Source organism: Stegodyphus dumicola, chromosome 4, assembly GCF_044657685.1.
Source record: "Stegodyphus dumicola isolate Sdum_Otavi_A_Nest chromosome 4, ASM4465768v1".
Taxonomy (NCBI): Eukaryota; Metazoa; Arthropoda; class Arachnida; order Araneae; family Eresidae; genus Stegodyphus; species Stegodyphus dumicola.
In genome coordinates this window covers 216,237,313-216,259,301 of record NC_140771.1, presented here as the reverse complement: position 1 = coordinate 216,259,301, position 21,989 = coordinate 216,237,313, and the positions used below count along the sequence as shown (strand labels likewise).

At 31.4% G+C, this 21,989-nt stretch overlaps 1 protein-coding gene across 2 annotated transcripts in view; it reads right to left on the bottom strand.

Moving 5' to 3' along the window:
• Positions 1 to 4,423: 4,423 nt before the first annotated feature.
• The window catches only part of LOC118182829 (cell adhesion molecule Dscam1-like), a 71,359-nt gene continuing 53,793 nt past the window's right edge, over positions 4,424 to 21,989 (bottom strand). Inside the window, exons 14-15 of one of the 2 annotated variants that reach the window (XM_035352223.2) lie at positions 18,261 to 18,457; positions 4,424 to 10,883 (exon numbers count right to left, since the gene is read on the bottom strand). In XM_035352223.2, coding sequence (XP_035208114.2) covers positions 10,836 to 10,883; positions 18,261 to 18,457 — 245 coding nt within the window. In that variant the 3' untranslated portion in view covers positions 4,424 to 10,835. Of the gene's footprint in view, positions 10,884 to 17,111; positions 17,916 to 18,260; positions 18,458 to 21,989 lie in introns of those variants that run through there. The other variant, XM_035352224.2, reaches the window with a different exon arrangement.

The window sequence follows — 21,989 nt, the reverse complement described above, 5'->3', positions numbered from 1 at the left end:
TTGCAGCTGGTTGGACTACTGCTTACCAAGAGTATGCACAGAGGAATGCCATAATTCCTCCAATTCTTACTGCTTAAAGAAGTGCTTAGGAAGAGTCACCAGATCCAGTCGACAAAATGACATTCCTCCATTAGGGCAGTTTTCAACAGTCTGAGACTTCCTAGATGATGTAAACATGCAGGGACAATATGCTTAAGGGCATACTGAAAATTTTCAATGGAATTAAACCTGCCGGCCATTCCATTCAAGAAATGCCCTCACTCTCCTGGTACTTTTTAACGACATCAGCTCGATGAGAATGGACGTTATCATTCATAAGGACAAATCACGTTTAACTGTTGCAGTATAGAGCCTCACAAAGGGGGGATGTAGGACTTCATCCTGACACCGCACAGCCGTCACAAAATCATCTTTAAAGATTTACAACTTCCTGCAATACCTTATTGAAATTCCAGCCCATACCTTGACGCTGCTAAATTTGATTTCATGATGCTTGCTCTGGATCCTTACGTGCTTATCATCTCTCAGAGTAAATCTGGAGTCGTCCATGAACAGGATATTACTCCAATCTGAGACTGCCCATTCTAAATACTTTAATTTTGGCCCTCTAATTGGGTTGTTAGTGGAATACAAGGTACTCGGGTATGCATTGCTGGCAAATTTTGTCTTACCAAATGATGTTGCAACCGTGTATGCTACAGTTAAGGTCGTGCATCAGTTCTCCTTGGCTGTTACAGCAATATACCGATCTCCAGGAGTGGTAACCCTTGGTCGACTGAGCACAGGTCTCTGGACAACTGTTTAATTTGTTTGGAACTATTTTCACATTAAAAAAATTACCGAATTAATGCCAAAGAAAAGAGTGATTATCCTGCTCTAATGCATCCAACATTACTCTAGCACTAACTATCAGCCATTTGTCTTCTTTCAGCCACAGAAATAAGAATATCATCAAAAATTATTCTACGAAAGTTATAAACACTTCATATCAGCATCGTAAAAGAACCACCTCAAACTTGCTGGAGTCTTCAACAACTACTACATACATAACATATTTGGACAATCAATCGCGATTGGCTGTTGTAGCATATGATACTTGCATCCACAGCGAATTTCAGTCTCTCAAATTCAACTACGCTTTTGAAAATTTCTAAAACGCATTCAGTGCTGAACTTCTGGAAGCTGGAGCATTATAATGCCTTAATTTGAAATAATTAATTCCTATTGAATAAAAATGTGAACGCCTGTGTAGTATATACAGACTAAACTCTGCACAATGATATTCCTTACTCTGAATAGATAAAAAGTGAAAAACAATCTCTATATCTACTATTCATATTAAACTATAATCTGCAAATGTTAATCCCATTTAGGTGACAATGATTCGAATTTTCAACATGATAATACTTTATATGACCTGAATCTGACTGGACAAAATTGAAAATAAACAAATATTGCCAAAAAGAAACAAAAATGTCAGTTCAATTGAAAATGCCTGAAAACAATTTGTAGACATCTTTCATAGCAATAATAATCAGTACTTGTTTGTAGAGAGTTTATGGATAACTAGACATCGCTGCTAAGAGATAATTAATATGAACAGAAGTTAATGGTATTCCAGTCTACGTAACTATTGAATAAAATGGATATACAGTTATTAAATTTGAACAGATAGTATCATTATCATCAAAAGGGCAAAGGCATTTTATAATTTCTGTACAGGCAAATGTGCTGAAACTGCATATTTACTGTTTCATCAAATACTGATCTAATAATTTGTATACACAAAAATTAGCTTTAAATTCTCATTCTTAAGAAAGTTTTCATTTCGAATTTATTATACAATGATAATCTTGAAAACTGAGTGTGTTAGAATTTTTTTCATGGTTCATTTAAAATATCATACAGGGTATTAGGAAAAAAGAAAAAAAAAAGCAAGACTTTTCTTTAAATATTACTCTTAGCTATGTGATGCAAGTTTTCCAAGTTTTTTTAAAAATAAAGTAAGGAATTTTATGGATTGCAGGGTTCAAGTATTAAAAACTTTCTGCGAGATCCCTGGTGAGAAAAAATTAAATCCTGTTTGGAAAGATTTTATTGCATTTTAATAAGTTCCACAAAAAAAATTCTATGCATTTGTGTGCAAAATTTGTGCAGATGTACGAGAATGAATTTAACTCAGATAATTTTTCATATCTTACCTTGGTCAAAATTCAACACTTGTTAATCAAATTTAGGAAGCAACTACAAAACAAATTGCTCAGTTTGTCAATTAAGGAGTCTGCATTGTATGAAACAGAATTTGTTATTCAAATTTACAGTTAGCTTCATTTCTACATATAATGTGTAAACTTTGGCATTTAACCTGTAAAGTACAAAGAATATTTTACTACCTGGAATTTTTGCTTTATGGTTAATTGATTAAAAGAAGGAACAAAAGGGCTGTCTGTCTAAGAGGACAGATGTCATCAGATAGATTACCATTCACCATTTCCCACTAGCAAACAGTGGTTTGAACACATATATTCCCATGTGAGTTATATATAAATCTGGACAGTGAATGTATTGAAATGCTATGCCAAAAATACATTATAATTGCTAACCCATATTCCCTAAATACTAGTTGGGCCCACTAGCAGCCAAACAAAGCCATTCAACACTGGTAGTTCAGTCCAAGGCTCAAATCTGTTTTCCCCATATGCAATGTGCGTACGAGATAGTTTTCCTTAGAAAGTCCTTCACGAAGACGTCTCTTCCCTTAGGCAGACACCCCTTCAGGCTTTGAGATAATCACAAAGCCCAAACTCTAAATACTAGTTGTTTTGTTATTTAAATTTAATTCTGATGAAAATCAGTGAGAAAATGTAAATGACCAAAAAGAACCAACACGAAATACTTTAAATATCAATACTGCAACATTTTTATCTACCTACTTCAATTAGCTGTGTGTTATACCTGAAGACATTATGTATGCAGAAATATAATCCCTTCTGACTTTTTTGGCAAATATAACAGAGATTATTTAGTCTTTTATATTTAATACTAATATTTACAAAACTATCAATTCAAAACACTGGTGAGAAGCTGAACATATACTTAAATACAAAAATTCTTTTAGGTGATTGGTTACGTATAAAATCTAAATCCATTTATAATATGAAATATTTTATTATATTGTTTCCAAATATCAAATATATACACTGAAATACTTCTAAATAAAATTCTTTATAAAAATACTTCTGTTTTAAAAAGGAGTTTTAATAATATCATTTCAAGCAGAAGCATTTAACCATTAATTGTCACCTGCATTTTCACAACTACAGTCAAAAGTCGTTAATCCGGACTCGTCGGGACTTCAGCGATTCCGGATTATAGATCATCAGTTTAAATCTCGTAAGATGGCATGCAGAAATTCCAAAATTAAAAATATGAAACCGTAATTTATGAAATAAAGAACAATTATGATCTAAAGGGTATCAAAATTTGCAAAAAGAAAAAGCTTAATATTTATTTGTTTACTTTATTAAACATTTCTTTCAATGTAAGTTGTTTAAGTTTTGCTTCGTTTCATGTGATAATACTTTCTCTTTAATTCTATTAAACAGACATAATTTCTTGTTCAGTTACAAAGTTCCGCCGTTCAAGTCCTATAATTGCTGTGTCAAGAACACCGACTAATTTGTCAATCGAAATTTTTTTGTTTTCAATAACCTCTGTCACTTTTCTTCGCTATCGGAAGCGAATTATAATGACGAGGAACTTGTTTTAAATCATATCAAAGACGGAGCATATCGAGATGAAATACTACATTTGGTAAGGAATTATAAGACAAATAAAATAAAAACATCTGCGCTGAAGATAAGGATAGTGCTGACAAATCAACTTCCAATTCATTACGCGCCCGCCGCCGAGCAGCGTGAAAATGATAAACAGATTTCGGATTTCAAAACATACTTTCGCTTTAGATCCTTTACATATTAACAAATATATATCGGAAATTCTATTTATATAATCGAAAGTTTAAGCTTACTTTTATAAAATTGCTCTTACAGTCTGCAAAAAATAATAAGCCGGATGCAATTCGAAAATTAAGGAACAACGCAATCATCAACATTAACTGAAATAGATAATTATTTAGCTTATACGTCCATTATACATAAAATGCGCACGCGAAAACGTATTCTGCACTTGCGCACACTCATATGCGCAGTCGTAAAAGGTCTTACGCGCACGCGTGAACGCCTCTGCGCATGTGTCAACGCGGCGCATGCGCAGAAAGTTTTTAGTTTTGATGTCCGGATTATAGATCATTCCGAATTATGGGTGTCCGAATTAACGACTTTTGACTGTATTTAGAAAATTATAGCAAAAATAGTCTAACAAATGACCAAACAAGACAAATAAAATTTTACAATGACACTAATTAAAAACAATAAATTTATTTGAACATTGAATATTTACATTTCCAAAGTTATACATTAATAGTTTGATACAAAGAAACCAATTTTGTCTAATGATTTAATCAAAATTGCCTCAATCAGATTCAGACAGATTTGATAACAGATAATCTATAATAAATTAACATTTTTTATCAAAAGACTATATTTTTAAGTATGAAAATTATCTTAAAGAGCATTGAGGTTAGCTAGTGAACATAATAAAATAACAGTTTGAATTGTTCAAAATATACCTTTTCTTTTTTTGTGTGTGTGCATTTAAAATCAGGATAAAATTTAAGGTTAATTTTTTATTTATGCAGCTAGAATCACAACAACTAGTTTATGAGGAAATATAAATGCATTTTCACTGCATAAAAATTTCATATGTTCATTAGCCCTTATATGATAGAAAAATATGATATTATTATTTATCAGACTAAAATACTTGACAGCAAGTATATAAAAATTTATTCAGAAAATAACCTTTTCATGCAATAACAGCACCAGTATTGAATATTAATAGCAATCACATTGTACAACTTATAACTTATTAACAAAATACTAAGGCACCATTTAAGCTTAAAACAGATATGGCACAAGTATAACAATGCCAAAACAAATAATGGCATTTAGCATGAATTTACAGCATGATTTACAACCACAGCAGTTAGTTGCCTTTAAGTATGTCAACAAATAACTGGACACATTTTTCCAGTACAATGTTTATGTGCAAATCAAAGAAGTATAGTAATGCTTTTATTTCACATAGAACTAAAATTAGTAATTAAGTAGAAAGAAATACTGAAAACTTTAACCACATTAAACCACAAAATATAGACTTCATATAGAGCACATTAAATGCTCTGTATGAAGTCATTTTTTTACCTGTCATTTCAACATTTTTTCTTACATAATTCCTACATGGCATTTCAACATACAGAGTAGAAAAGAAGATATTTAAAATGCTTTCAATATATTTTATTACTATTTTAAATATCAAAAACTTCTTAAAATTGACAGTAAACACAAAGGAAGAGGAGGAAAACTTTCAGATGCATCTCTCCAAAATGGGCAAAACATATTTTGATGGTGACTTATCATGCTTCAGCGACAACTTATCATGCAAATCTTCCAAAAAGGGCATTTTAGGCACAGACCAGAACTTTTGCGGGCATACCAGCTATGAAGTTAAAAATGCCTGGCGAAATTTCACTGTTAACATTTTAAATAAAGTGTTTAGGAGCCTCGAAATTATGTAAATTTTATACTATCTCTTACTTACATCCCCCCCACACAACATTAATTTATATCACATTAATTACCGATTTGAAAATTTATCCCTCCATAACACTAAATGATTTTGAACTTTCAATTTTTTGGAAAATTAAAAATACTTTGCACAAAGCCAAAACAATATTATATTACCATAATCTTGCAAATATTCTAGCTAAGAATGCAAATATGGAAATTTTATTAAAGTTTTACAATAATTACGAAATGAATATATATATATATATATATATATTCCCTTTTAAAATTCAAACAGTTTAAGATAGCAAATAATTAACAGTAACCTAGTGTAAAAGTTTCTGTAACCAAACAACATTCATACGAACAACCCAACAAGAAGTTTGAAAATTACTAATCAGCTTCATTTTTAAATAATTTTACAATGCAAAACTGAAGAATTTCTAAAACTTTACAGTAATATTGTATAACTATTCTAAATTGGCTATACACAGTACCATACAATTTTGATTTCCAGTGGAAGGGGTGATCTCAAAATCACTGATCCCTTCCTACATGTGGTAATTTACAGAAGACATATAAAGCCATTGGAGATTTCATTATACTATTTGTAATGCCAAGAAGTGCAATGCCACTATGCCTTATCCAATTTTTGATTTTAACTGCCTATAAAATTTTCAGGCCATGATAATAATTTCCAGTAGCATTTTGTAAGTTACATGCAAAAAATTAGAACTGGCTGAAAAATGGTGTCATGAACAAAGAGTTACTCACCTTCCTCAAAAATAAATAAAAAACATATTCAATTTTATGGCTTTTACAATTAAATTTGAATGTTAGCTGGACTATTGTTCCAAAAGTTATTAAAACTTGAACACTTACCAGACAGAAGATTTATAAACAGATCAAACTGTCACCTATGTGCATTCAGTTTTAAACTTATTTCTATAATGCTACATCTGTCTATTATGACTATAAACATAATATTATACATATGTATACCCATACATAGAATATAAGCAATTCTAAAAAATCATTACAATATGTAATTATATGTATGCTTTGCTTCAGTTAGTAACAAGCTTGTGATTAAGGCAGTTAGGTTTTCTTCCATTAGTAATCATTTTCAAAAATACCACCAATAACAGCAAAATTTATACTTGTATAGTCATGTTCCGAAACTGCAGTTTGCAAATAGCAACCAAGATCTAGACACATATTTCAAGCATTTAACATTTTTAAGTATTCTTTGCCAACTGCAGCAATAACTGTAGCAACAGTTAAAAAAATCGATAAGTACAAAAATTTGCAGAAACTTAAAATGCTGAATTTTGTTACACACAATTGCAGCAAGCCTCCATCAGGTAATCAGGTATTATACAAGGGATCCTCAAATTTAATTATAAGATTCTTAAAGAAAGGGGGGCAATGATCAGTATATGATTTGAAACTCCACTATGGAAACAATAATCAGTGAAATTCCATACATATGAAAAAATAATAATGCTTTTACTTGAATATAACAAGCACTCTTATTTATTTTGAAATGTTTAATTATTAAAAAATTATTTAAAAATGAAGAGAAAACATGCATTAAAGAGATTTAAAAAATAATTACAGATGATAACTGATAGCAGTTATAGTATAAAATAAATATTAACTGCCAGAAGAAAGGAAGGAGTTTTCAATACTGCACAGTGATATCTAATGTATTTAGACTCATTTCCCTGGCAATTATTAGTGCAGTAAGACAGAAACAAAAATATGCTTATAACTTACATAAAATTTATTTATTCGAATAATATGGATGCTCAACAAATTTACAGCTGGCATTTACTCAAAGATACTGTTTGAATTGACAGAGGATTTTTTTTTTTTTTTACCTTATTATTAATGAATTCTACACAAAAACTCTGCCAAACTCAGAACCCACACATAAAATGTTTTGAAGCTGGGATTCATTAGACTAGACAACACATCACAAAAATACAGTCAGCATACATGGCAAAAAATATTTAATATATAGCACCTTTTATTAAACACTGTTTAAATAATTCTAAAGAATATAATTATGTACAGATTAGATTGAATTAATGTCATTGAAAAAGTAGAAAAAATGTTTAATTTTACTCAACTTTTAATTCTGCCTCCACCCCCCCCCCAAACTCGCCTTTTAACGCAAGAAGCAATGCTTATTAGCAAGAAAAAGATATTTCTTGCAATTAAAATATTACAAACAGGAAAACAGAAGCAATGTTCTTTATACAAACAAATGACAATTAAAATGGTAATTAAATAATACTTCATACTTAGCTTCAAATAAAAAATCAAATTTTGATATAAAAAATATGAACTGACAAATTATTTTCCCCAATTCTACTTTTAATAAATGTTTTAAATGTTTTATACATTTAAGGCTAATAAAATACCTTTCTCCACTTATATTTAAAGAAAATATTATTCATCCAATCATTTTTTTAAATTAGCTGTACTACAGTTAATTTCAGAATAGAATGATTTTAAAAATAAATAACACAAACAACATGCATAAATATATTTTTCAATGTTTCATACTGCAAAGGAAGCAGAATATTATGAAAACTAAATACTTAAATATTATCTACCAAAAATTTTAATTCAGTTGTTTCTTAAATTATGCGTGATGATAAGTACAGATAAAAAAATAATAAATAAAAAAAACTTTACTATAGTTTTCCCTCGCATTGTGTAATGCTTTTATAAAAAGAAATTAATAGCCTGACTTTTGTGATTTAATTAATTCTCTTTATCTGTAAGCAAAATAAATACAAATTATATTTATCAATACATAAAATATTCCTGTTAGATATAAGTTATTTTAAGTAATGTCACACAATATTTTCTCTCATCACTTTTACAGTAATGCTATCATTTCTGCAATATACAGCTTAAAATACTAAAACTAAAATGACATACTGTATCATTATTATATACAACAAAAGTGATACAGAAATTTCAAAATAAAACCTGCAGATGCAGTTCTTGGTGTACTAAAAATTTAGTCATTAGAAACTAAAGAAAATATTTATAACTCTTTAAAATGTATTATATAAACACACAAATATTTCATAGATAACTATACTTATTTCTTTTTCATTTTGAAATATTTTGAAAAATTAATGTTTATATTTTTATTCTAGCAATTTAATAATACGAGGGCCATCCAGGAAGTAGATTACGTTTCCGTCTGTGTCCGCTAGGGGCGGGGCTAGCGCGGCCATCTTGGGGTCAGAGCGTTGCGCAGCTCAGTCTGCATCTAGCCGTGCTAGTGAGAGGTTCGTGCTGTGCTCCGTTCAGATACTGTGACGGTTTGAAATGTCTGCGTTAATTGAAAATCCCGCGAGCTGCAAGGTGCGCTCAGTAATAAGGTTTCTGACTGAAAAAAACTGTAAACCGATAGAAATCTATCGGCAGCTTCGTGAAGTGTATGGGGACAACATTATCACTGAAGGTGGAGTGCGTCAGTGGGTCATAAGATTTCAAAATGGCCGAACCAATGTTCACGACGAAGATCGAAGTGGGAGACCCAGCATAGTGACCGCCGAACTTCTCGAAAAAGTCGATGCTAAAGTCCGTGAAAATCGAAATTTCACAATAACGGAACTTTCTTTGAGTTTTCCACAAATTTCGCGAAGTTTGTTGCACGAAATCATCAGCGAAAAGCTTGGTTACCACAAGTTTTGTGCAAGATGGATTCCAAAAATCTTGACAGAGGACCACAAAAATCAGCGAATGGCTGCAGCATTGAACTTTTTGGACACTTACCATAAGGATGGTGACTCTTTACTCGATCGCATCGTTACTGGTGACGAAACATGGGTGAAACATGTGAACTGTAAAACGAAATTGCAATCAATGCAGTGGGGGCACACAAGTTCTCCCCAAAAACCCAAGAAATGCATGCAAACAATGTCGGCAAGGAAGATGATGGCGACTGTTTTTTGGGACAGAAAAGGTGTAATTTTGGTGGACTTCCTGGAAAGAGGCACTACAATAAACTCTCAAAGGTATTGCCACAAACTCTCCAAAAACTCAGAAGAGCAATTCAAAACAAGCGCAGAGGAATGTTGAGCTCTAAGATCTTGTTGATTCACGACAACGCCTGGCCCCACATGGCAAATGTCACTCGTAAAGTTCTTGAATCTTTTAAGTGGGAGTTGTTTCCTCATGCGCCGTACAGTCCCGACCTGGCACCGAGCGACTTCCACCTATTCCCAGCAATGAAGAAGTGGCTGGCTATGCAGCGTTTTGATGACGACGCACAGCTGCAAGAAGAGGTAACGAAGTGGTTGAAGGCGCAGGCGGCCGAATTTTTCGACGAAGGAATTTCCAAGCTCGTACATCGCTACGATAAATGCCTTAATTTGTATGGTGACTATGTAGAAAAAGTAGTATTTGAGTGTGGCTTTCATCTGTATATAATAAAATTTGTTTCCTATACTTTGTTTATATTTTTATTCCCAAACGTAATCTACTTTCTGGATAGCCCTCGTATGAAATTTTTCTATTCAAAACATACTAACTTCATGTCAAGATGCATTTTTGCATACGAATCAATCTCCTCTATAAAAAAAATATAAGTTGTTATTTACAGAATTTATTATGTGAATTTATCAAAGGCAAAAATTAATCTATGATTCTCCTGAATTTTAACAATTTTACCTTTTTTCCCTGTTCTCTAAATACCAATCAAGCTCTCTTTCAGATTCAAAATACAAGTACAACACAAAACATATCACCTGGGTGCACAATAGAGATTCAAAAATAAATAATTTCATTTTGTAGAGATACTGCAATGCAGATAAATAAAGCAGCCAAACCTTTTGGATAAAACACGCTATAGAAGTATAATCAGCAAAAGAGCATTAATAAAACTCTTTAACAAATTATTCAATAAGTCTAAAATTCCCAATTAATGTGCTTAAAATCATTGTAAAATATAAATAAAGCTCTACAATACACATACTTTTAACACATGCATATTGTGTATATATTTACAAATCTAAAGAGGTATGTGCAAAACAATACATTTTTTACAAAAACATTAGAATATCACAATCACAGACAATTCCACATAATTAGTTTTTATGCTTCTTTAGTGTAACACATTTAAACAATTGTTGCAGTCCCAATTTTAATGTCATCATCAAATGATTTCTGAAAATAAAAGATCAAAAATATGAAGTTCATAAAAACAAAAACTATGTAATTATTCCTACAGCATTTTTATAAATTATCAGAATGAAATTCTCAGGTACTTCAAATACTACATATCTAATTTAGAAAGATACTGAAATTTTAAAATTTATTTCTAATTAGGTGTGTGTGTGTATTTAATTATGGCAAAGCTCACTAGGGCTATCTGCCTAAGGGGAGGGATGCCTTCGTGGAGGACTTTCTAAGGGAAACTGACTCGTATACACGTTACACATGAGGAAAACCACGAAAACACCCATGCAGCCAGCCCGTTCGTGGGATTCGAACCTCGGACCGAACTACCAGTGTTCAGCGACTTTACCGCTCGGCCAATGGTGGGCTATTTCTAATTAGGAACAAAAGTTTATAAATGAATCATTAAATACATAAATATTAAAACCAAATGTACTATTTATTAACCATCACATACAGCTAAGTATTTGCATGATCTTTCCTATTTCAATACCATGAAACATAATTAAAAAATAATACTTTGTAAATTTTTTGTATTGGGTCATCCAGACAGTTCTGCAGTTTTTTATGATAAATATATATGAAGCACACTACAAAAGCATAAGGAAATTTCATTAAATCAAATAAGCACCATTTTATTCAAGACCTTTTGACACATCTCAGGCAGCTGAATAACCTCCTTTTATAAAAATCTTAAGTTTATCCGTAAAGAAGTTATTGAGATGCTGTTTGTGAGTCTCCAAAGAAGTAGGCTGAAGGCCATTCAGAGAATTTCTAAGTGATCTGAATAGATGAAAATCCAAGGGCTCAAGCTCTGGTGAATATTGGAGTGGGGAGGTGAAACAAAACATCTTTGACACTCATCAAAATGTGGGACTGAGCACTGTCATAATGGACAACTTCCTGATCAATGGTTAGTTCCTGGCACTTTGCTTCAATTTCGCTTTGAAAACTGTAATTTTAAAATGGAATTTTCCCAAATTTGTTATTTTATTTTGTGATAATTCATAATACACAATTTCTTTGCAGTCCTACCATACAAAAAGCATTATGTTTTGGGGAGCAAATCCCTCCCAATGTTATTAAAGAAGGTTTATTTGTCTTACCCCATGTTTTTTTTTTTTTTTTTTTTCTTGTAACATTTATTATATAGTATTCAGCTCTCATTTTCAATGATGAACTGTTTCAAAAAAGAAGCTTATTTGATAAATTTCAGCTAAGAATCATATGACAAAATTAAAGTATGCATATTCTGCACAGTTAAAGTACAATGCATACATCATATCGGCAGCTTACATAACACATTCTTCTTCAAATGGCCATGTGTTATATTTTTTGGAATATTTAATCTGTCTGATAGTTCCTGAACTGTATAACATGGCTTTTCAGAAATAGCTTCTTTTAACAGGTCCTTATCTGCAAAGGGTGTTTTGACCAAAGTGGGCATAATATTCAAGGCTGGAATTGGCCATGCTTACACTTTTCAAACAGAATTATCAGAAACATCACTTTGTCCATATACAGCACGAATTTTACAAGCAGTCAGAGTAGCACTTTTTCCTCTTCAAAATAAAAAAGCATAATATGATGAAAATGAACTTTTGGATTCTCCATTCTTAGCACTGCACCTGAAAACAAATATTTGATAATACATGCTAGAATTATGAAATGTGAGCAGAAAAGACTATTTACACATTTGCTTCAGACTCCTGATCAGAAATAACAAAATAATTAGGAGAAAACGTGCTTCGATTTGAAAAGTTGCAGAGCTTTCCAGATGACCCAACATATTAGATATTTTGTAGAAATAACTTAAAAATGATGTTTTCATTAATTTCAAATATATTCAAAAAGACTAATGCACTTACACACTTAAAAAAATCTGTATTTCTCCCAATACTTCTTTTTTTTTTTTTAATAACTTAGTAAATTATTTAAAAAACGAAATAGTTTCTGGAAAATTTTGCTCGCAAAGGATAAGTGAGAATGTTCCCCCCCCCTAGATACTTATATTATACATTTCTACCAACTGCATAGTTTCTTAAAAAGGAAGGGAACTATAAAAAAATCATATCAACTTTATTGGTGGGGTGGTTCTAAAAAAAATTAATCTAAAATTTGTATAGTCTTCACCGAATAAAAAATTCCGATTACAAAGAATTCCCAATTACCTATATTACAGATTATTCATGCATCAACTTTGAAGAACATAAAAATGTATATTTTAAAAGAATGTCAACATTTTTGATGCACTAAATTGCATTCCTCGACTGCATGAAAGGTGATTTCCAGAAGGAAGTCAACTCAATGTAACTAACTGACTATGAATTTTGCATATAGAGTTATGTGTTTATAACTCATATAAGCATAACTGAGATTTTAACCAACATAATTTTTATCTGCAGTTAACATACAAAAAATTAAAATACAGTCAAAAGTCTTTAATCCGGACTCGTCGGGACTTTGGCGATTCCGGATTATCGATTTTTCCGGATTATAGATCATCAGTTTAAATCTGGTAAGATGGCATGCAGAAATTATAAAATTAAAAATATGAAACCGTAATTTATAAAATAATGAGCAATTATGATCTAAAGGGTATCCAAATTTACCAAAAAAGAAGCCTAATATTTATTTGTTTACTTTATTAAACATTTCTTTTAACGCGCGGATGCGTAAAGCATACCTTACTCATAGCCGAAATTAGAAAATTGCAACCAGAAAACTATGTGATTTGTATTCGTGATATTTATAATGACGAGGAATTTGATTTAAATCATATCAAAGACGGAGTACATCGAAATTAAATACTACATTTAGTAAGGAATTATAAGCCGACTAAAATAAAACACCTGCCCTGAAGATAACGATAGTGTTGACAGATCAACTTCCAGTTCATTGCGCGCCGTCGCGATGTATGTAAAAAATGTAAAATGTAAAAAACAAATGTAAAAATGTAAAAAATGACAAATGTAAAAAAACACTGAACTACCCTTCTTCTCCAGATCTCTGAAAGACTGCTGTATATTAACAATAATATCGTTACATGAAGAGGTATTTTTGAGGGACTCCAGGGAAGAGAGTGAATCCGTACAGATTAAGTAGCTGGAACCACGTTCATCCTGGCTAATTATCTACTTAATTGCAAAATTAATACACAGAAGCTCAGAAATATATACAGTACATTCATTTCTAATGCGAAATGGTGGTACTCAATTTCAATATTATCTTCAAAAATAACATAAGCAAAAACAACTTTATCATCAATCCTACTACCATCCGTATATAGCACAAGTGAGAATGAATTTACATCAGTGTCCTTACTACCCAGAATCTGTACTGGTTGTCTTACAGAAGGATGTGGAAGAACAGACAATAGCAATAAATGATCAAAATGAGAACTGGAGCAGTTTGCAAGACTATTCTTGTAATCTATATAGGTCAGAATAAACAAATCCAGCGGTGGAAATCCGGCAAGAGAGAAAACAGCATTGTAACTAATAGTTTAGTAACCCCTTATAACACGCAGTAAAATTTGTCTTTGAACTCGAAGCAGGCGATTAGAGTTAATTTTCTTTTCTCCAAGCTCTACATCCATATGAAATAAAAGATACAATGCCTTGTTTATAAATAATTGCATTAACATTTGATTTAATACCAAAACTATTATATGCAATTCGATTCAGCCCATGCTGAAGTCTCTCACATTTATTAGAAATGTAGGAAATATGCTTTTTCCAGTTTAATTTGCTGTCCAACAAAACATCTAAATATTTAATTTCATTCACCCTCTCAAGGCGATTATCATTTAGAAGTAATTGATATCCTTCATAAGTAGTATTTTTTCTATCAATAAACATGGTCTTGGATTTAATCATCTTTAATATGTATGTACAAGCAGTTACATAACTATTTTATCACCATATACTTTCATGTAACTCGCACTTCATATAACAGAAAATAAATTCCTGTGGGATAACACTTTCCTGCTACAGAAAATGAGTCAAAATGCACAATATTACATGATGCTACATGACTGTCACTAATAATGGCAGATTTCTGCTATGGTATAACTGTTACTCCATCTTTTTAAGGATACAGTGTTGCCACCCCATCAATAAAAATACATTTACCAACAAAATTTCTTCAGCAAGTATAATATCTTTTTTTGACTTTTTTATTTATTACAAACTTTACATAATTATTTACTTGACAGTTTCTTTTTACAAATTCCACATGGTTTAAGAAAACATGACAGCAAATCATCTAAAAGGTAATATACATAATATGGGAATATGTCACTCAGATGGTTAATATTCACAATCAGAAATAGGTTAGCTATGTGGCATTCTAACAGAATTCTTCATAAAAGGGATTAATACAAAGCAGAAAATGATTAAACTCTTCTGCCATAATTAATGCAATCAAAATATATTTGTGCTATAAAGGAAATGTTAGTCAGTTTACAGCAATATAACTGAAAGCTATATAGAAGGAATTAACTGGGACTCATTTCGTTTGACATGGAAAAAAAACAAAAATTGCATGCAGCCACTATGTTCTAGAATCAGAGTCTAAGAACCAACCTACCAATATTCAATTGTTTTCTACTAACCAGAACAAAAACTTAGGACAACAATCAGTGGTGTTTCCTGGTGAATTGCTGCTGAGTAGACTATTAGAGGTAAACTTATTCATAGCTCTATTACACATAGTGGAAATTGTGAAAACCATGCATATAACAAGCATCAGGAACAATGTATAGAACAAATTATTAATATCAGGTAACTAGCTAGTGGCAGTTCTCATGACAGAGGAAGAAGAAGACTATAATTACCATTGTATGAAGACTTCATGAAAGGATCATAAATACAAAATAAATAATTCAAATGCATGCAACATATTTTTCTGAAAAATATTACAACAGAAGTCAAATATAGTGAGAAATTGAAATACAATTGTTAAAATGTGGTTGTATTACTTTTAGAAATATCCAGAATTTATGTTTCATATTAATTGCTAAATTTAAGTTTCCCATAAAAGTTTCCACTGAAATATTTTTTGATTTAACTAGGAAGCATATGATGAAACATGGAAAAATATCTCATAAATAAAAAAAATTGATTCCTACTTAGATTGATCAAAAGTAACAAACAGTCCACTGTAACTTAATAATGGCAAATACTACACAAATGAAATTTCATAGGTAGAAGCACTTTTTTCTTAGCTCCTATTTTTACTTCCTTGTACGAAGTAAAAAGGAAGTATTGTAATCGCGAAAAGCTTCAGGCAGCATATTTTAACAAAAATATCCATTTTGATCGCTTTTGAATGGAATTTAACGATGTTTTTGCGTGATATCTGTACGTAAGGACAGAATAAAAGACTCCTTTCCTCCAAAAAAATTATAAAACTGCTTTAAACTGAATTCTGAAGAGAATTTCTCATGGCGTCTGTACGAACGTACATACGTATCTCGCATAACTCAAAAACGAGTAGCCTCAGAACGTTGAAATTTTGTATATAGGACTACTATAACACGTAAACGTGCACCTCGTATTTTGGTTTCAATCGGCTGCGCCAAACGTATATAAATATATTTATAAATATATCCATTCTGTTACCCGGCTCACTGATCTCAGTTTCTTTACTCTTATATGTTTTAAATTGTACATTTTTTTCTTTAAAAATGATTGAATTATGTTGTTTTTATCTTCTGGTTAAGGGTTTTATGCCTTTAGTTAATCTGTATTCAATATTTTTAGAATTATCAACAATTTTTAAGTTGTTTAAGTGCCACTAAGCCTATTTTGATGTAGACCATTGCTTGTTTACATTTGAAACAGCTGAGTAGTGAATTTGTTGCCAATCTAGAGAAACGTAGCTTCGCAACAACAAAGATAAACGCCTTCATTTATTATTGAGATTTAAATCATGCTTAATCCTTTCTGGAATTTTTTAGAGGAAATAAGTGTTTAAGATTTACTTAATTTTTAATAATTTAATTTTTAATAATTAGTAATTTTAAGTAGGGATATTTTGAGTTTTTATGTATTTTTGCCTTGTCACAAAGTGAGAACTGAATTTATTGAATGAGAAATACTCAATCGTCTATGAAAAACTGTTTCTTTTTTGTTTTGTTTGCTTAATTTCATTTATACATCGTTCTAGCTTTATTATAGTACTTGAATAGAACATGTGGCAACGATTAGATAATTCTTTAAATTATACAAATTTTGTGAATTCTGAGTTATAATATGAACGAAATATAATACTGTTAAGTGAACCTAGCGCCAGAGTGTCGCTATGGTAAACAAATAGAGTGAATTTTAAAGAATGCACTTATTCTATTGTGGTTTATGCGCTGTCGGCGAAGTAGATATAATTAAATCCAATAAGTTTAAACAAAATGCAAGAAAAAATGCGTATAATTTAATATTCTGTACAAGGAAGTCATGTGGTGTACACATCAGATTTTTTATTTCTTGTTGAAAATAAGCCACCATGGATGATCAATGTGACATCCTAGACAGAATCCAGAGATAACTTAGCATCACTGATTTATAGTTCAGGTGTTTCCAGTCAATGAGTATAGTCCAGGGAACTGAAGTAATAGTGTAAACAGCTTCAGAAGTTTTTGGGTGATGACAGAAGCATGCAGCACCAGCCACAGGACAAGTCAACCTTTGACAGTCAAAACCAATGCAAATGCATCAGTCATTGCAATCCCAAATGATACATGATACCCAGCCCAAATGATACCCATCCCAAATGATACATGCATGCATCATTATCGTAAGGCAGATTAAGGTAGACATAGGTATGATGCAAGGATCTGTGTTAGCAGTAATACAGCAATTGAAACACAAAATTACTCGTTTCGTTGGTTCTTGTTGACGAAGATGATACAAATAAGAAAGAATGTAGGTGATGGATCTCCCGCAAAGTTTCTTTTGGGATTGTCCAAAATGTTTTCATGGCGTTATCATGTTGATGAAACATACCTGTTTCAATTCAATTCTGAAAACAAAAAGCAACTGATGAAATGGATGTACATTCACGTTATGGAAACAAAAATGGCTGCAGTGCCCTAACATTAAGAGCTGACATATTGAGTGACATTTTCAACAAACCAATGCTTCCCCCTACAAAATTTAGTCACTCTAATGCTATTACTGAGCTACAGTGGATTCTGCACAATTGCAAAAATTTTGCTTTACAAAAATAAATTTTAAAAATCCCTTACAAAAATAAATATAGGCTTCAAATAAAATTTATTTATTTTAAAAATACATATTGTCTAATATTTTAACAACTTAAGTTTTAAATATAAGCAATTTTATAACAAATATAGTAAATATTTACTTGTTTTATTTTGCATCGTATTTCATCCATGACTGACTCATATATGGGTTCCTCCTCTTCTTGTTCTGGTCTTGTTAACGGAACTGTAGAATAAGGAGAGCCATACTTCATTGCGTTTCCCCCACAAACTGTAATTGGAATATCATGATGTCGTGGTACTGTAGACATATAACTGAAATTTTTTGATGCAGGCAGATCTAAAAACAAATCAGCAGAATATAAATCAATTTTGAATGAAAATGATAAGTTCCCCCCCCCCATTACCATTCTATTAAAAGTAGACAAAATTTCCTACAAAATGCATATATTAAGTTCATACTTGCCAAATTAAGACATTTAAAAATCAGGAGAGTTTTTTTAAGAAATCAGGAGATCTTTCTCAACAACAAAAATATTTTTTAAATGATAAAAATATGTTTTTAATAATGAATTAAATTTATATAGTTACTAATTAATATCTAAGAGTTTCAGTTACTAATTCTTAAATGTACAAAAATACTTACACATAAATATATATATATATATTATTTGCATTTTTTAACAGAAAAGTAATACTTAATCAGTTTTCATACAAATGCTATAAATAGTGTCAGATTTTGCTTTCATTAAGGAAGAAACTTCATAATTTTGTTCATAGTGATTGCCACGTAGGCCTGCTTTTGCTAAGAAGTTTTACTAACATTAGATGTAAATTTAATCCTTGTTTTTACAACAACACTGAAAATCCTCTCGCACTCTGAATTACTGTGGGAAATTGTCAGGATGGCCACCATTATTCCAGACAGTTCACTATACTTTAAAATTCTATCAGGAACTTTCAGTTTTCCACCACAAAATCCAACGACAACAGAAAATGTCTGTGCATTGTATGAAACGCAATTTTCTGCACATTTTGAGTGGTCGTTGTATATAGTTTGCAAATAATCCCCGCATGTCAGGATTTGTCAAAAGAACCCACCTGACCAGCTCCCTAGCACCCAGTCTGCTTTCAAGAGACAAAAAGTGCTCCAAACTTCTTCCCCAACAAATTTACCTCATCTAGAGTATATATTTAATCGCGGATTTCACAAAAGTCAGGCCCTTAACGGGAATCTCTAAGTTACTGGTAACAGTAGGGAAAATTATCTCCTGCTGTAAGCCAGTACACCGATGACAGTATCAAAGTTTTCCGATTAAACTCCTCTGGGTGTCAGTTCTAGCTGGTTTTGTTTTATAACTTTATCCAAGTTTTCTAATAGTAAACTGCAAAACTGAGACTGCAGTTTATCAGTTGCAACATCAATATCATCATCTTTCGTGACTAAATTAAGTAAAATTGGAAATCTATTCAAAAAATGTTTTATATCAGAAAAAGATGCATTTTGCTAAAGCAGAAATTTCTGCAACTTTAGCATATAAAATCACTTTATCATTGAATGGAAATTTATGTAGTATGTAATCATCAAATACTCAACAGAAGTAATTTCTAACACGGAAATGAAACTTATTTTTGTCTTCTTATGAAAGTTCTTCCACTACTTTTTTAGTCACAGCCCTATTACAAAATCTTCATCTTTCTTCTGATTTTCTGTTTCACCATAAATCACAGACAAAACAAAGATTGGTTTTATAAGCTTTGATTAAATGTCTTTAAACCGATCATAAATCACTGATTGCAAAACATGAATTAATGGAATTCTGCTTTGTAGAACTGTGTTAAGATCATCGAATGATGGCAAAATGAATTGTACAAAAAAGCAAAAAGCTTTATTAAAGTCTGAAAACAAAACTTAAATATTCATTCTTCAAAAGATAAATTTACAGTAATCGGAAAATGTTTCCATTGATGAGCTTTTTTTATTTATTTCGATTTTTATTTATTTATTATTATTTTTATTTTGAGAGAAATCTGTACCAGCTTTATGCTTGTATTTTACAATATTATTTTGAGAACTACCGATTAAATTGCTCACAGGTGCAGAAATTATTTTTGTCAAACCTATTTTTTAACAGTGGAAGTAGTAACTACATCTCCATTTACTTTAGGTATATTATAACTTTCAATAGAGCCTTCTACCTTAACTCTAGAAACATTTCCTTCTTTAAAAAATACAAGAAGTGCATTCCATTGGTCAAGGATTCTAGATAAGCATTTCCTTGAAGGTAGCCAGAATGTACATACATGTTTTAAAATTTTTCTTACTTCTGTATTATGCAGCTGTTGGAGTTGTTTAAATTTTTCCTTCCTTTGAAGATAATAATAAATATCAACAATGTGTTCATCCAAACTTATTGGTAAAAAAGCTGCTCCTTTTCAGCTTTTAAATTTAAGAGATGACAGGTGCACCTCAAAATATATAAATCTGAATTTTTCTTTTTAAAGATGCTTGCTAGTCTTCAAGCCTACCATTACTGGTACATTAACGGCACCAAGTGCTAAGCAATTATCCGAAAGAATTGCATTTTCTTTTAAAGTTTTAATAATCAGCTGTGCTATTTTAAAGCCTGTCGAATGTCCTTCTAAAGTGAGGACAAAAAGTAAACTACACTAAATTTCTGAAGACACTGGATTGAAAAAAGAAACAACTGGATACAATTTTGAATTGGAATTATTTCTTCCATCCATAGAGAGGCAGAATGGAACTGTTTTAGTGTACTCAATAACCAAAGATTTATTTTTCATATCCATTTCTTTAATAACTGCAGCCATTGTGGTTTTTGCACTTGAGAATTTCTTAATGATTTCGCTACTGGGAAACCATTTTTAAAATAAAGCTGCAACATAATCCCATGCATTCAGCGGTAGGTTTTGTTCTGATAAAAAAGCAAAGAACAGGCATTCTGCATTAATAACTTTTTGGTCCTTTATTTCCACAGAACAATTGAATTCTTTTTTTTTAATAGAACTCAAGTTGTTCTTGCGTATGTACATGTTTGAGAATATTGGCCCTTCTGCCGAACGAAATCGAAAAATCGCAATGACAAACATCACAAATTTATTACATTTCCTTGCGAAAATAACAGAAGGAAAGTCATCTGTGTATGATTTTTAAAAATGCACATGAGTATTTTACCTTTTTCGTAGATGTAACTAAAACAAAAGATCCTAATTTCTTAACTATTTCTCAAAAGCATGTGCACTCACATCACTCAGCAACAAGATGAATGAAATAACAGCTTCAATCTTGCTTTGTGTTCAATGGCTAATATATGCCAGATGACACGCAGTGGTGCTAGACACTCATTGGAAAACTGGAACATGACATTTTCGGACCTATGTGCTCTCCCTCACAAAGCAGAAGTGCACCATAATTTCTCACTGATGAAATGATTTTTGTTATCTTTTATACGTAATCTAGAAATAAAACAAGATGGCCAAAATCTTTTTTTTTTTTTTTTTTTTTTTTTTGTGCAAATATAAAAGCTACATGAAAACTATATAAAAATTGCAAGAAATTTTATGACTAAGTTGGGAGCAGTATACTCTAAATCTAAGTTGGGAGCAATATACTCTAAATCAGGTTGGCGGGAGAACAATAAGAAATCGGGAGTCTACAGCCTAAATCGAGAGAGCTGACAATTCTGTAAGTTTAATGTTCAGACAATCTCTGTGATGTCACTACAGTGCACTGGAAAAGACTACTAGTTGGCTCTCTACACGAAAAATGGCCTACTGTCTGTGCAGTGGTGCCCTAATATCAACACCGTATGCCTATAACTAATTATTTTATAAATGCCTGATTACATTAA